At 34.7% G+C, this 16,349-nt stretch overlaps 2 protein-coding genes and 1 long non-coding RNA gene across 9 annotated transcripts; 1 reads left to right on the top strand and 2 right to left on the bottom strand.

The window, feature by feature from the left end:
* Nucleotides 1–1,417, bottom strand: LOC129798894 (integrator complex subunit 12). The gene is made up of 2 exons (XM_055842368.1): nucleotides 952–1,417; nucleotides 1–893 (listed from the first exon to the last, which is right to left on the bottom strand). Exons 1-2 carry the CDS (start codon nucleotides 1,063–1,065, stop codon nucleotides 96–98), a joined length of 912 nt encoding a protein of 303 aa, XP_055698343.1. The 5' UTR covers nucleotides 1,066–1,417; the 3' UTR covers nucleotides 1–95.
* A 6,616-nt stretch (nucleotides 1,418–8,033) lies between these two features.
* LOC129798895 (uncharacterized) lies at nucleotides 8,034–10,720 on the bottom strand. 4 transcript variants are annotated; one of them, XR_008751477.1, is made up of 3 exons: nucleotides 10,293–10,720; nucleotides 9,996–10,231; nucleotides 8,034–8,393 (listed from the first exon to the last, which is right to left on the bottom strand). It is a non-coding gene; the product is annotated as an uncharacterized LOC129798895 (long non-coding RNA). The 4 variants fall into 4 exon arrangements; XR_008751479.1 differs by having other exon boundaries at nucleotides 10,037–10,231; XR_008751478.1 differs by lacking the exon at nucleotides 8,034–8,393 and adding an exon at nucleotides 9,955–9,979 and having other exon boundaries at nucleotides 10,037–10,231.
* Nucleotides 8,588–11,477, top strand: LOC129798893 (zinc transporter ZIP3-like). Of its 4 annotated transcripts, none has more exons than XM_055842366.1 (4): nucleotides 8,588–8,973; nucleotides 9,191–9,771; nucleotides 10,476–10,862; nucleotides 11,230–11,477. In XM_055842366.1, the coding sequence occupies exons 2-4, from the start codon at nucleotides 9,240–9,242 to the stop codon at nucleotides 11,337–11,339; spliced, it is 1,029 nt and encodes a 342-aa protein (XP_055698341.1). In that variant the 5' UTR covers nucleotides 8,588–8,973; nucleotides 9,191–9,239; the 3' UTR covers nucleotides 11,340–11,477. The 4 variants fall into 4 exon arrangements, with proteins under 4 accessions (XP_055698341.1, XP_055698339.1, XP_055698338.1 ...); XM_055842364.1 differs by having other exon boundaries at nucleotides 8,592–8,749; nucleotides 10,476–10,976; XM_055842363.1 differs by having other exon boundaries at nucleotides 8,593–8,973; nucleotides 10,476–10,976.
* The last annotated feature ends 4,872 nt before the right edge of the window (nucleotides 11,478–16,349 follow it).

Genomic DNA, 16,349 nt, shown 5'->3' with positions numbered 1-16,349 from the left:
TTTTTTATTGATCTAAAAATATTTTATTCAAAATTTTACAAGTCCAGACTTTTTTTTAAATTCACTTTTGCCCAGTATCAAAATAAAATGCCCATCTACTTATGCTTCCTCTTGCCTTCGTTGAGCTTGGCCTTTTTCTTCATAATCTGGATTCTCTTGTCAGCACTAATTATGTTGATTTTGGGCGTAACTGACGACGTAGATGACGATGAGGATTTATCCCTGCTAGATGAATCCTTGGAGCTGGAACTGGATTCCCTCGAGCTAGTCTTGGAAGATGACGATGAGCTCTTGGACTTGCTCTTGGAAGATGATTCATGCGACTTGCTGGAAGATTTGTATGAGGAACTGGATGATTTGTGTGGTGGCGATGATGGAATTGTCTGAGGAGGAGTGACAATTGGAGTTGATGCAGTGGTGGATTTGGTAATTTCCTTGCTCTTGCATAGAATACATATCCAAGAGTCCTCCTGGTCATTGGCATCTGATTCGGAAATCTGAGGCTTATGGCATTCCTGGTGGTACAACGAGTGGCAATCTGCACACTCCACCAGACGATTCCGGAAACTGACATCCACTTGCCGACACACCACGCAAACCAATTCCTCTAATTCCTTCAGCTGATCATCCTCCATTATTGTGTCCTCATCCAGTGTCTCCAGCTCCACCATTATTGTCGGTGTATCAAGAGGAATAGCTGTAACTTCAAGAGCAGACACGGAAGAATTAGATGAGCTGCTTTTGCTGCTCGAAGACTTGGAATTGGAGTCTGTGGAGCGATGCCTTTGATGAGGTGGATGAGTCGCTGTCCCACTCCCCGTGGCAGTATTCTCCTCAGCCAAATGCTTTTTATTCAGCACATTTACCAGCATCTTACTGGAGCTGAAACGTGTCTGTAAATCGTACGGAATTAGAATTATTTGCCTTAAAATCCAGTCAAATTATTCTCACCTTTATCAATTCATCCAGAGTCAGACGAAGCTTTTCCGCAGCATCAGAACTCGAAGAGTGCACTAATTTGATGGCATTCTTAATTGTTGGGTCCATTTCTATTAGGGCTGACATTATTCACTGAATTTTATTAAATATTCATGCAACTTCAAGAGATTTTCCTCAAAATCCAAACACAAAACCCGGATGAAAGAGATACCATACGGAAGTTCTTACCAAAATGTTTACTTATTTTAAATTTACAGTTAATACACTGTTGACGTAAATTTGAAAAAAAAACTGAACGAAAGATTCACGATGAATAATGAGGAAAAAATTTGCAAAAAAAACTTCTCTATAAAAATAACTAATCAAAATTTTAGAACTGGATTTTTACAGGATTTACTATAATAGTCATTTGACTAAAAGAAGGTGTGACCAAGTGTCTCATACTTCGCAAAATGTTCAAACTTGTGACATGAACGCTGTAACTCGAAAGTTCGCCCAAAATAGCTAAGGAGTAATACAATTGAGAATCAGATAATAAATAACTTTTCTGCTCAAACAAATTAGAAATTCCAAGACCTTTCCAATGAACCCAAAAATGACACCATCCGGTTGAGGAATGCGCTCTCTAAAAAACATTTTTGTTCATAATGTTGTTAGTAATGATCGTAATGATAATGATCATACAACGGTATTTTCGTATATGGTCGAAATATCCGCCTAGGTAGGGGAAGTTGGGGTTATATTGAGCAGTGGAACTACATACATAGATGTACAATTTTTTCGCATTTTTCTGAAAGAAGCTAAGCCTTACACTTAATTTATTTCGTCCCACAAATGTTTTTTAGTGCTTCCTGAGTATATTTTTTTATTTATTTATATCCATTTTTGTAATTAATTTTTATATTGGGCTTTCCAGAGTGCAAAGCTCAAAACCAATGAATGAATTTTGAAATTGAAGTTTTGTAAAGCTAAATTATATAGCATTGCCCAGATGAAACCTCTAAAACACATCTAAAAATGAAGAAAATCGTACGACGCTTTTGCGAGCAATCCCAAAAAAAAAACTTGGTTTTGCAGGGAAAGGGGAGGGCAAGGGAAAAACTAAGGGGCATATTAACGATCTTTGGATCGACTTACGAGGAGTTTCCCGAAGGTCCCAAGACTCTATCCCTAACCATTTGGGCTCTAACTCTTTCGCGTCATTAGGGTCATATATAACCCGGGAAAAAACTACTTTTTTTGACTATTTATTTACATTAACCCATTCAGTCAATGTATCAGAAATACTTGAGATAGAATGTTTATATTTTGGGATTAGTTTCCTACAGATTAGTAGATAAATTTTTTGAAAAGAAAAAATTTTTATCTTATATTGGGGCGCGGGGAGCCTCTGTCAAACACACGTCTTAACGGTCACTTAATTTAAATTCTGTGCATTAATTCATTACAAACTCTATTGCTTAAGATAGAGTAACTATCCAAGAACACCAATTGGCAACCAGAATTGAAATCTGGAAAGAGGATGAAGGCCAATTTTAACAAATTCGACGGGATGTCGTATTTTCCGTCCGCCATTTTGAGCAAAAATTTTACATGACCTTCCGCGAAGCAAGAAAATAATAACAAAATGTATTTTCATTTCTGTCGAACTATTTTTATCAAGTAATTGAATAACTAACGTTACTAAAAATCCATTCCCGACAGCAATTCGGATAAAAATTGCCCAGAAATAAATCATCAAAAATCACTCAATTTGCGTATGATGTATAATACCATGGTAAGGAATGGGTTAATTGAAATCTATCGGTTTGTGCACGACATCATAATAGAAGGATGTAAGATTCTTGACTAATTTTCTCAAGACCCAGATATTCAGGAAAAGAAAATATTTGAGATCAAAAATCACTAATTTCGAACTTTGTGAAATGACTTTTCTTTTTCAAAATTTTTTATAAATTTTTTTTTTTCAGCAAAAAGTTCTTTAGAAACACAAAATAGAATATCCAAAGATTGTATATTGCATATTTTGATATAATAAACTACTCTCAATTTTCCAGAAAAGCGTGTAGAATTTTTCGGGTCATATATGACCCTATTGTCCCCAAGAGTAACAGTGTTTTCGTCTCCCAAACCTATAGCGAAATGTAGCTGGGACATTGTTTTTCTTTGTGAAATGCAGGTGGGACATCTTGCTCCTGGACATTTCATCTTATATCTGATGAATTATAACATATTTTGCAATATTTTAGAGTATTTTGCAAGCGTCTCATAGTGTGCAATTGTATTGTGTGTGAATAAATATGTGGATAAGTTTATTTTTCCCAAATACCACTCAAAATATTGTGACAGTGACTGTTCAAGGGATTACCAGGAAGATTCCTTGAACACCAGGAGTACAGTGTTCATCAAGACAATCCAGTTTGCCATGGTTTTGGCCAAATTAATAACTTCAAGCAAAAAAAAACTCTTAAAAAGCCCGTCATATAGATTTTGAAAATGGTATGTACACTTCCCTTGAGGACAATAGGGTCATATATGACCCGGGGTTTTTCCGAGTTTTCACGCAATGGAAAATTTTTTTCCTCTCTGAACTATTATATTTGATCATAAAGCATTAGGAAAAACTCAATTTTACATGAATTCATCTGCTGAATAAAAGTGTGACGCGAAAGAGCTAAGCGTGACGTTATTTCTCAGAAATCGTCTGAAAAGCGAAGATATGTTGAGAAAAGTTATCCCCGGAGGATAAAAGGTGGAAATTTTGGGGGTAAAAAAATCGAGGAATCCTTATAGGGGAAAGCGCGCTACCTTCGGACGATTTATGCTTCGAACAATTCATTTTTTTTTTCAAAGTGTTACAAATGAATTTGGCCCATTATAATATTATATTTTAATAGCTAGTCCAATAGAGACAAAATTGAATTGTCCGAAGCTTGGGTCATCCGAAGGTAGCGCGCTTTCCCCTACACTGCTCTATCTGTGAAGTTCGAACAGTAATATTCGGTATTTTGTGGGAACAGCACGAATTAATTGAATTTATTTAAATAGAAAAGAGACCACCTTGAATAAAACTCGGGTGAGTCCCAGACTGTCCGTGAGGAGTTATTGCTAAATACGTCTGCACTGTACAACTATCCATGAAGAAGAGAGAGAGTTCTCCCTTATTCGATATACCCTTAGGCCGGCTTCAGACCTAAAGTTTAGTCCAGTTCCCGATTGTCTCGAAATTCGAAATAGCAACCAATTTTATTGGTTTTTCAAAAATGAATGGATCACTTGCCCATGTTGACCAATCTTAAGTGATAATTTTCCAAAAAATCTTGATTGATAAGAAGTTTTAGAAGTTAAGCCATATGGCTAAGCCTTAGGTCTGAAGCCCGTATTATATACGATATTCGCTCGATAATCGTTTTCACCAGTCTTGCAGAAACTTAAGGCGCAGAAGAAAACTCATACAACTTTAATGTTTTCAAAATTCTTTGTTTTTCTGCTTTTTTGGTCTCCTTGACACTCTCTAACTTTCCTGTGAATATTGTTCCTGAAAGTTAATTATTCAAATTACCAGCTTTTCAAACGCCAAAAACCTTACCCAAAATAAAAATATCAGCTTGAAATTGTTCTCTTCTAAAATTGACAATTTTCGAGCTATTCGAGTCTTATTCTAAACCATCTAGTAAGTAGTCTATTACACGTGTCTAAATAACAATATAAAAGAATTTTAAAAGAGATACTAAGGCATCCCAGTCCTTTGCTTCTTAACGGAATACTTATTGATCCAAACTGATTCTTAAATTAATTTTAAAAAAACCGTTCCACAGATCAATTTTAAGAAAGTGCAAATTTTTAAATGATTTGACCTTTAAAATTTGAAGCTGCTTTAAGTGTGTATGAAAAATTTTAGAGTATGTATGGATTTAATCATTTGACAAAGAGTGAATTGAGGTCATTAGCATATGGACGAACATTTCACTTAGACCTAAACAGAAAGTAGATAAAACTAAAATAAAAAAACATAGTTTTAAGAAAGAGAAGTAAAACGTCTTTTAGACAATATCAACTTAGGGGGCCATCGAAGACCGAAAGTCGATATTCTTTGTCGTTTGGACACTAAATCGAAAAAATAATCTGCTAGTTGGATAAACTAATTCACAAAGTAACGTACTGTGTTACTACTGAAAAATATTTCTGTACTCTATTATAATGTAGCTTTACTTTAAAAGCACGATTTAGTTAAACTATGTATGAACTGCCCCATCTTCCACTAAACATGTTTCCAGATCTTCATGTAGTAGAAATACAAACCCTGTATCCCATACACAAACCTTAAACTTTTTTCTCACCTGTGGCTTATCACCTCAACTGTTAATTGAGTCTGATAGCACTTTTATCTGCAATCAAATAATTATGGTATGCTCAGTGCAAACTTACAGTATCGAGAAATCTCAGTTGGCACCATAGCTACAAATAAAGTGACCATTGAACATGGTATTTTTCTCAAGTACCCTGATAAATTCCATCTGAGATGGTAAAATTGTAACCTACTGAACAATCAATCAAGTGGTTGCCTTGAATTTGTATTTGTATGGTTTTTCTTTCATGCCTTCCAATTCCACGGAAGACAGCCACCAGTCACCTGTACTTCCCCATCCAGGTGGGGTTTCAGGGGCATTCGCAGACATAGAGACACCAGACGATCACCAACGATACGCCAAATGCCACTCTGTCGTATGAAATGATGCCATACTGTGGAATTTATACCTGGTGCAACACAAACTTTTCAACAAATCACAGTTTATGTCTTCAATCTCAAAATGGATGATACATCAATATGAAACTTTTACAAAGTAATTTTATAATTAAATGGATATCCAATAATTATAAATTAAAAATATTATTCGTTATAAGATAAGAAAATAGGTTCCGTGATGTTGAAGCAGGTTATCAATTAATTGAGATACACAGGGGGATTTGGGGTTTAGGCCTTTTCGCAAGCAAAATTCTCAGGATATCCAATATATTATTATTTCTTATGAAGGGATGGGGTTGGCTGTCTGGTAAGACTGGTGCTCCTTGTTCCAATGTTCCTTTTATTCTGTTTCAATTTTTGTATCTACATGATCTACATGCTTTTATAACATTACTCTCGCTTCGATCTTTTTGATCTTTTTACGGATATCTACTCTTTGAATTGATTGAGAAATTACAATTGTATGCTCCGTCAATGAGATAAGCCGAAACTCAGGAAATTTTTAAATATAAAAATTCTCGTCTAACGTAACATAAACAATTTTTAGGGTCTTCTGCTGCCTTAACAAATCGAAGACACTCGAAATATGAATATCAAAATCTCAAGAGATAACTATACTTTCATCGTAGGGCGAATTCAGTATCACTTGATTCATTGAGTGCCTTCTTGAAGAGTTTCAGGGCGGATAATATAATTAGTCATTTAGATCAGCAAATGTCGTAACGTACTTGGCCCATAATCAATAATTATCGTTATTTAATAGGGAAAGTGTAGTATACTGCTCAAGCTCACCTGGAATTATATCTGGATTATTATCCCATTCACGTCGCTACAGCAGTAACACCACGAGGCATCCCGTTCAAGTCCACACTTTATTCTACTTCTTCTTCTTCTCATACAATTCACAATCCGGGAAACCTTACAACTACTTATCTACAGTAGACTCTCTCTCAATCGGGAATATGGGGCAAAATGTCATCCGGTTTAGCGATAGAATTGAGCGCCAAAGCCTTTGTAAAATCCACAAAGAATCATGATAAAATAGGAAGAACTACAGCGAATTTGAGCGAATTACCTTCATAATTTAGCGTGAAAATTGTCAACAAAATTTGACGCCCGATTGAAAAAGAGCCGATTGAGTGAGAGTCTACTGTATATATCGCACGTTTTTTAATACAATGGCGCATGTCGGATTTCAGCATTTTTCAGGAGACGGCTTCTAAAACTAAATTTCATCATATTTTGAATATTTTCTTCAAATAAACTTTCAAAATTGCTAGTATGTGATTCTACTAAACTGTACCTATATGTAGAAGTCGAAATGTCCGACTTTTATTGGTCAAAAATATTATTAAAGAAAAATTAAAAATGGACCGTCACTTTTACACTAAATATGACAAAATTGCCAAAAAATCCGCCACTGTAATACTAAAAATTCACATAGGAATTTTAACATACGTCTCTTGTTTAGCCTTTTTAACAGAATTATTTTTCTTGCACTTAAGTAGTATCTCTTTAGTGTTTGACTACGAAGTATGTTAAATTAATTTTAAAAATCATCATTCATAAAAATCAAGTCCAAAAAGTTGTGTAATTTATTTATACTTCATTTTATTTTTTGATGAATTCATTTCATTTTTTCAGATCTCGTAGCTTTGCTAAACAAAGTTTTTTTTTTTAAATTAAGATTTTGATAAAATGTGTGATACTTCTTTGGAATGAGATTTCCTTGACACAAAGAAATAAGATCACGTTTCATTCATTTTTATTTAGTAATCCCACTTTTTTTTAATGATTAAGCACAATAAATCATAATATTATTCACAAAATCATGCGACTCTTCTCTCTCTAAACCAAATACAGTAGAGTCCCGCTATAGGCCATCGCTCTATAGTCCACAATTTATCGACCGTTGATTTCAAATCACTGAGGTTATATTTTTTAGTACGCGACATGCAATGTTGTCATAATTATTTTAATATGTTTGGCAAACTTTAATGAGTAGTTGTGATAATTGTGATCAATAATGAAGAGAACGAGGACAAGTACCACAATCGCAAAGAAAGTGGAAGCCGTCGAGCAATTTCAATACTAAAAGTCGTTGATAATTTTAAAAAATGATATGGACTATAGTGCGACCCAAGTGTCAAATCTGGAACCAAATATGGACTATAGCGAGACTCTACTGCAGAGGTGTGCAAGAAACCGTTGAAACCGAATTAACGTCAAAATAAGTTTGTTATAGTAGCGTTTTGACCATTGACGTACATGTTTCATTTGACGTTAATTCGGTTTCAACGGTTTCTTGCACACCTCTGCTCTACTGTAACTACACGCACGAATGAGGTTATGTTGTCACTGTTTAATAATAATAAATAATAAATAATCATACGCCACTTGTACGCTACTTTTATTTTGCAGGCTTGACAAATACTTGAAATTATTAAAAATATTTCTAGCAAAGTTGATGAGATTATTACATAATAATGAATATTTAATAAATTTCCTATTATAAAACAATAATAACTCAAAATCGACAAAAACCGAGATACGCCGTCGTAATAATAAACGTGCGATATATACAATATTTACATTATGTACATAACAGAAAGAGACGATTCGAACAAGCTGCTGATTTAGGTGACGAGTAAGTTACGATAATTGTTGATGTTGTTGATCCACGAAGTTGATTTATTTGTTGAACCGACTAAAAGTGGTTCAGAAAAAAATTAGATAAGATCATGATTGGTTCTCTCTTATATCTCTATCTTAATGATCATGAAACACTTCTCAATTCTATCTGACTTTGTATAACTGGAGAAGATGATGCCTTATCAGGAAAAAATTAATGTGGTTATCGCAATAATCACAATGGAACTTGGTCATCTCGCGCCCTAACACATGGGAATTTGAGGCTCATAACGACTTGAGTAGCCGTGTGTCTGTTACTCATTGTTAGTCCATCTCTCTCGTACTTGAGATGATCAAGTGGTATATTGTGGTGTGGCAATAAACGACAAATTATAATGGGTGAGACAAAGAGACAGTCAATTGACTCAAAAGGTATTGGCTTGGTATATCCAACAATGTATCACAATCACAATGTTTGAACGTGAACGTGTTGTAATAAAAAAGTTGAATTACCTTTATCTCGCACCGATAATGGAGCTATATTGGCGTTAATAACCCCATGTTCGTTTAACGACGTTGCCACAACGACAGTGAATCGTGGTGAAGTTCCTCCACTTGCAAAGTGTGATTTCTATATTTGAACATTTGCCCGCCAAGTAAGTTTAATACATGGATCGGCGATCTCATCCAGTGTGGTTTTCGCGAAATTCCAAAAACTAATCTCTCTGTTGTCCTTAAAACTTACTAAATCATTCCAAAGATGGGTTGAAAATTTAGTGAATAAAAATTAATATCTAGATTTAGGTGTTTAGATTTAGAGATAAAAATGTATTCCATCAAGTTCGTCTATAAATATTTGAATTTTTCGGTTAGGGTGCTCTGTGATTGGGTGTGTGTGTGGACCAACAGGTGAACTACCAGGATGGACGAGGCGGATCAGGTACTTGTGGCAAAAGCGACTGCCATGGTGATCCTATTTTTGGCCTCACTCTTATTCGGTTTGGCACCATTTAAATTGTCCAAATGGTGCAAATGGGAAACAGAGACTGGCCGAAAGTCCAAAACTGGCAGGACAATTGGTGGTCTTTTATGCTTTGGAGGTGGTGTCCTGCTGGCCACCACGTTTCTCCACTTGCTCCCTGAAGTTGGGGCAAATATTGATGCTCTAGTGGAGTCAGGTCATCTTCCCGAGATGCCTTTTCACACAGCTGAGCTACTCATGTGCACTGGCTTCTTCCTCATGTGCCTGGTGGAAGAAGTGATACACATCTATCTGAGACGTAGTCAGAGGAAACATTCACCACATTCACCAGAAGAAGCCTTCGAGAGGGCTTCAAGACGATCTTTCCGCAACGGAAGCATATCTACAACAGATCTTGTAAACGGTGATAATGGTGAAGCTCAGAAGCATCAAATGACCGGATTAGAAACTGTTCATGCACAAATTCCTACAGGTAAGTCATTGGCAAAGGCCAAGAGACGTCTGTAGACAGGCAGAACCAGAGGAATTGTTGGGGACCAAGTCCCCTGGGTCAAACAAATCAAGAGTTAGTGGACTGTATTTATTTTTATCAACTGAATCACGCGTGGTGGACTGCAAGAACTTGATTAATTTGGCGGTGACTGATTGGCTAATTGAATGTGTTAATGTGTTGATGGTTCCTAAAATATAACCTACATTTTAATTCACTTTCTTAAACAAGATAATTCAATTCTTACTTCAACACAAACGGCCTCCGTTTGCTTCCATCAACCTCAAGCTATTTTACGAGTTTACAACCTGTAATTTAATAATTTTCATACTATCGCCATATTGAATTTCTTTCAATCGTCTATCAAACCTACCAAGTTATAAAACTCTTTATCCTGACTCAGGACCTAGCTTGATCGTCTCCCAAAGGAGTTCAGCCAAACCTATACAATAAATACTACTAAATTACATAGGTTTTGAACATGATAAAATATCCTAACTTACGCAAATTCCTTTCCCAAAAGAATTACACAACTGCACGTCACGCCACGCTTTTCACAAAAAGACTGACAAATGTTCCGGAAGGGCTTACATAATAAACCTTCAAATATTTCCGCCAGTTGGCGCTCGCGTTTCCAACAGGAATCATACAAATTCTGAATGAATCCTTTTTTTTCCCTAACATAGGTCATACTCATCTTCATGGACACACACACCTGCCACAGTCTCAGGCTGAAACAGAGACGATTCTCGTATCATCTCTGCGTGGCCTCTTGGTAGTTCTGGCACTATCTGTGCATGAACTCTTCGAGGGCCTTGCTGTAGGCTTGGAATCCTCAGCATCAACAGTGTGGTACATGTTTGGGGCTGTGGCTGCCCATAAACTTGTCCTGGCATTCTGTGTTGGTGTTGAGCTTGTCGTGACACGCACCCGTGGCTTCCTGGCCGCTATCTACATCATCACATTCGCAGCTGTGAGCCCAATTGGCATTGGAATTGGGATGGGAGTGTCAGCATCTGGAGATGCATCTGCCACATCCGTTCCAGCTGCCATTTTACAGGGCTTAGCCACAGGTACTCTTCTCTACGTGATCTTCTTCGAAATTCTCTCCAAAGATCGTTCTGGTTTCATAAAATTCCTCGCCATTCTCATTGGATTTGGCGTTATGTTTGGCCTGCAGTTCCTCAGTGAGTTCTATTAATCCTAAACATTAATATTTTTTTTACGCAAGAAAGTTTGCGTCATTCTGATTATTAATTGAAGCCTAATTGAGACACATTGTTGCACACTCAAGATTACTATCTTGCAACATTTTTTCCAAACATTAATTCAGTGAATGAAATGCTGATTTGTAATAGTTGATTAAAAATTATGTCGATTTTTACTTCCACGCTGTGTTGGAGGTCATATGATTCACTGATTATCATGTTTCTTTTGCAGCCGGTCACGAGCATAGTCATGGTGATGATGAACATGGGCACGGACACAGTCATTCACGATCTGCACGAGGCTTCCCCGACACATCAAGTGCCATTCATTCTGCTGACTAATCAGCATGCCTATCATTAATTTATTCACCTGCCTCAACATCTTCAGTCTATGTATGTTTTTGTACTTATTTTTTTTCTAATTTTACAAGGAAAAGATCAATAAATTTTCTTAAAAAAATACACCGAAAATTTACTTCTTATAGACTACTCTGTTAAAAGTTTGTAAAAAGGATATTCATTCCCAAGCAGCCAAAACTTTTTGTAATTTTACAAAAAAGAGGATCTTTTTGACATACTTTTCACAAACACGTGACCAACCTTTCCTTTCAGAGCAGCCATCTTGCAAAATAGTTACAAACTTCTTGGTGACTTTCCTATTTTTACTCCATCCGATTATAAATAGTACCCAGTTCTACAGCAATCACTCTTGCGCATGTCGTTATTTATATCACATCTCTGGAAATCACCTTTTTTACCTACTACAAAGTATACAATAATGATCAACACACAATAAAGTCGATAGAGATTGCTTAAGCATGTTTATGATTATTGATAACTAGCAACATTTCTATCTCTTCCAAATTTAAGATAATATTAAGAGTACAACCAACAGATATATGAAAAAGAATTCCGCCCTTATCTGTAAAACTCAATTATGTGACATTTTTAATAATATTTACTCATTGTAAGCGTGACTGAATAATTTGTGTTTTTTAGCGACTGCACATATTTTGTAAACATGCTTTAGAGAACTTCCTTATCAAGAAAATGAAGATCGTGAAAATTCACTTCACGTCTCAATTGTTTAAGAATATTCACTGATTTATTTACTTTTATTATACTTTAAGTAGATTTTTTTAGCATAAAATACTAATAGAGAAATACTGATCTCCTTACTTCGATTTTCAGACTTTCGAAAGATTCTTTCGTTAAGTTTTTTTTTCAGTGTATGAAAGCCAATTTCTCAAACAAATTCAAGCATTTTTCAAATTCTATTAGGGTAAATTAAGCTAATTCAAAACCTGCTCCAATTGGAAATTTTTCGCTACTCCAAATGGAAACATATTTTTTCCACAATAAATACTCAACTTATAGTTTTATTCATACATTTTTTGTGGTACATTTTTAATATTTAGTTCCTTATGGTTCAAATAAAGCGAAAATCCATTCATATTAATAAGTTTTAACATTTAAAAGTCTCATCTCAATTGACAGTGTAGCTTTTCACCGTCAAAAAAATTCATCGATCGACCATTTTTTCTAATAAAAAAGGCAAGTAAGCTGATTGTTGTTTATTAATTTTTTGACGTTTATGCACTATATCTGGCAAATTTTAGTGAAATTAAGTCTTAAATTTTATTGTTAACCGTAAGTGAAGTGCTCAATTAAAATAATTACATATTTTCTGAAGAAAAAGTGCATTTGTGAAATGTGCGCAAGTGCTTCAATGGGAAACACCGAAAATATGGGTTTATTGGAGCGATCTCCTTATTTTTTCAGATGGGAAAGGAAAATAATACCAGGAAGAAGAACAAAACCTACACTCAAGAGCAACTCAACAAAGCTTTGGAAGCCTTTCGTCGTGGAAAATCACTAACAGAGGCGTCAGTTTTGTTTCACGTTCCGAAATCAACACTTTATAATAAGCTTACTAGAAGATATCCGGAGGAATGCAGTGTGGGAAGGCGCCCCACTTTACCAAAGGTCATGGAAGACGAGCTTGTTGAATGGATTTTGGAATGCGCTGACAAATGGCATCCCATAACTAAGGATCAAGTCCTCGACACTGTACAGCTCATGTGCAAGAAGTTCGAGATCACCAATGAGTTTGTAGATGGAAGGCCAGGATATGCTTGGTTCAGGAAGTTTTTGAAGAGACATCCTGAATTAAGCCGACGTAAACCAGAATCATATACCACCCAAAGAGCTGGTGTTACCTCTGAGAACATCACTGACTGGTTTGAGAAAACCCGTGAAAAGGCGAGAATGAGGATACTAAAAATGTCATCTCAAAAAAATATGATTAAATAAACTATTTTCTTAATCACTTAGTGTTTGTCTCCAATTGAAAAATTTCCCTTGTCTCCATTTGGATTAAATTGTTTCCAATAGTAGCATTTTGCACATGTGTATTTTTCTTGTATTAAAGTAGTTTTCAAACTCAATTTAAAGAATTTGTACTAAATAGTAATATTCTAGAAGAGTCAAAGAGCAAATTTATGTCATTTTCTTCAGAAAAAAAAATAATTTAATGTCTTGAATCATGTCTTAAAGTTAAAGCGTCTGGAACTGGTTTTGAATTAGGACACTTACCCTATCCTAGAGCCATCCTAGCTAGACTTTAACCCTTTAACGACGAGACGTTTTCGCGGACCGAAAATCATAATGAAACCGATAAACAAAACTTGTCAAACGTCTTACATCAAACCTTCGAAAAGCCAACAGAGTCTAATTTGGTGTATTTTTTGACTCTATGAACAATAGAGACAAAAATAGCTAAAAATTTTAAGTAATTTTTCTGACGATACCAATAACTGATAATTTTCATTCTAATGAAAAATATTATGATTGAGTATTGCAGTTTCTTTTTCCAAAACTGTTTTGCTTAAAAAAAACTGTAAGTATAAAAAATAATTAAAATCAATTTTCAATATGAGAATTTAAAAATTCGTCATTTTTGAGCTTAAAAATTTACTATACAGCAATTAGCTGGAGACTTACAAAAAATATCTTAGATTCCTTCAACCTTCTACTTTACAATTACGTATAAACATAAGAAAAAAATAAGTTTAGGTGGTCAGGAAAAATTATTTTCTTTATGGGACACCGGTGTTCCAATCGTCCTTAAAGGGTTAATCGAGGACCACTGTTAAAAATGAAAGCGTTACCCGGGGATCATTTTAAAGTATCCCTGTTTTGACACTTATTTAACACCGAAATAAACGAATAAACGAATAAAAACAATGAAAAAGTCATCTTTAGTGTTCGCTCAGATAAGAGAAATATATGATATGAATAATAAGTTTATGATAAAACCGATAAAACATAAACTATCGTGATTAATGTGAATATAAAATTTCAAGAGATACAAATAAACCTTTCAAAGGGTCAAATATGATCCATTTTTTTCTAAAAAGAATCAATTTGACCCTTTTATTTTTACCAGTGACTAAATTAATCCGTTTAACCCATAACTTACTTTCTGTTTCTTGTGTGTTTTCAAGTAGGCGTACTGTCACGAATATTACAAATAAATAACACCGGATCATTACCCAAACGAAAAAACAATTTTTTTTGCTTGATTTCTAAAATCCATGCATAATTTCTGGTAAAAATTCCACCACAATTAAGTTTTTTCTCATTCAATTTATGATAATTTACGTTATTTACTATTTTATTTTCATACAGCGATATTTTTCATTATTTTGACTACAAAAAGAGTGGTGATAAGCCTAGATTAGCTTATTGTAGATGAGATTCTTAAGGTGAGACAACTTGAAATTTATGGGAATTCGATTTAAAGCTGAAGTTGAAAGACGGAATGGAGATTTTTTTTTAGATAATTTGTGAATTAATATGCAAATAATCCAAATAAGGTAAAGTACCCTGTAGTCGGCCGGTTTCTCAACTCGGCCAGTGCGACTATTTATTCAATTTACTTAGATTTGTTATAATATGGTCTTACCGATTTAACATTATAAGGTGTATTATATTAAATATAACGTAAATCAGTGAAAATTTCATAGAAGTTGACTATAAAACGTTAAAAAATTGGTTAAATAATTCAACTGGCCGAGTTGAGAAACCGGCCGACTAGAGGGTACTTTACCTTAGTAACAATGTGCAACAGCCAAAAATGGGATGAAAATAATGAGTAGTTTCTTGTTTCTTAGTGTCCTGAACATCTCCCAAAGAAACTTGTGGTCCATCACGTTAAGTTTCTGAGATATCTTAAAATAAAGATCTTTAAGAAATTTTTCGAAATTTTTGAAAAAAATGTTTAATATCAATAACGGTACATCCTAGGATGTTAATATCAAAGGATACAAAAACGCATATCCCTATCCTTTCATTTTTTAGATTTGTTTCATAAATCTCTAATATATCCGTCAAGTCCATAAAAAGGATGCTTGAGACAACTTGAATCCTTTGCAAAAATAACCTTCAGAACACCACAGGGTCATAAATTACACCGTTATCCAGAAATTATGTATTTGAATTACTTATTTATGAACCACGGAATTTTCTTTCAAAAACTCGTTATTATATTTCATATCTTAACAAGATGCAATTTAAGTCAATAAGACGCGTTTACATTTACAGTTTACACTATGAGCAGTAAAACAAAATTAACATTTTTTTTTAAATCAATAGTGGACATAGTGGACTTCGTTTCCATCATTTTTTTACAGTTTTTTTTCAAGTCGCGGTTCCTTCTTTATGAAAATATATCGGATTAGTCAGAAACTGATGGAAATGTAATCTGATCATTATTTTGATTATAATTACGTTAACTCTTTCGCGTCACACTTTTATTCAACAAGCGAATTCATGTAAAATTGAGTTTTTCCTAATGTTTTATGATCAAATATAATAGTTCAGAGAGGAAAAAAATTTTCCATTGCGTGAAAACTCGGAAAAACTCCGGGTCATATATGACCCTATTGTCCTCAAGGGAAGTGTACATACCATTTTCAAAATCTATATCACTGACTTTCTAAGAGTTTTTTTGCTTGAAGCTATTAATTTGGCCAAAACCATGGCAAACTGGATTGTCTTTATGAACACTGTACTCCTGGTGTTCAAGGAATCTTCCTGGTAATCCCTTGAACAGTCACTGTCACAATATTTTGAGTGGTATTTGGCAAAAATAAACTTATCCACATATTTATTTACATGAAATACAATTGCACAATATGAGACGCTTGCAGAATACTCTAAAATATTGCAAAATATGTTATAATTCATCAGAAATAAGATGAAATGTCCAGGAGCAAGATGTCCCACCTGCATTTCACAAAGAAAAACAATGTCCAAACTACATTTCGCTATAGGTTTGGGACGAAAACA

This window comes from Phlebotomus papatasi, chromosome 1 (genome assembly GCF_024763615.1).
Source record: "Phlebotomus papatasi isolate M1 chromosome 1, Ppap_2.1, whole genome shotgun sequence".
In the NCBI taxonomy this organism is placed as follows: domain Eukaryota; kingdom Metazoa; phylum Arthropoda; class Insecta; order Diptera; family Psychodidae; genus Phlebotomus; species Phlebotomus papatasi.
Note: the sequence above shows the minus strand (reverse complement) of the source record. Positions and strands in the feature narration are given on the sequence as shown.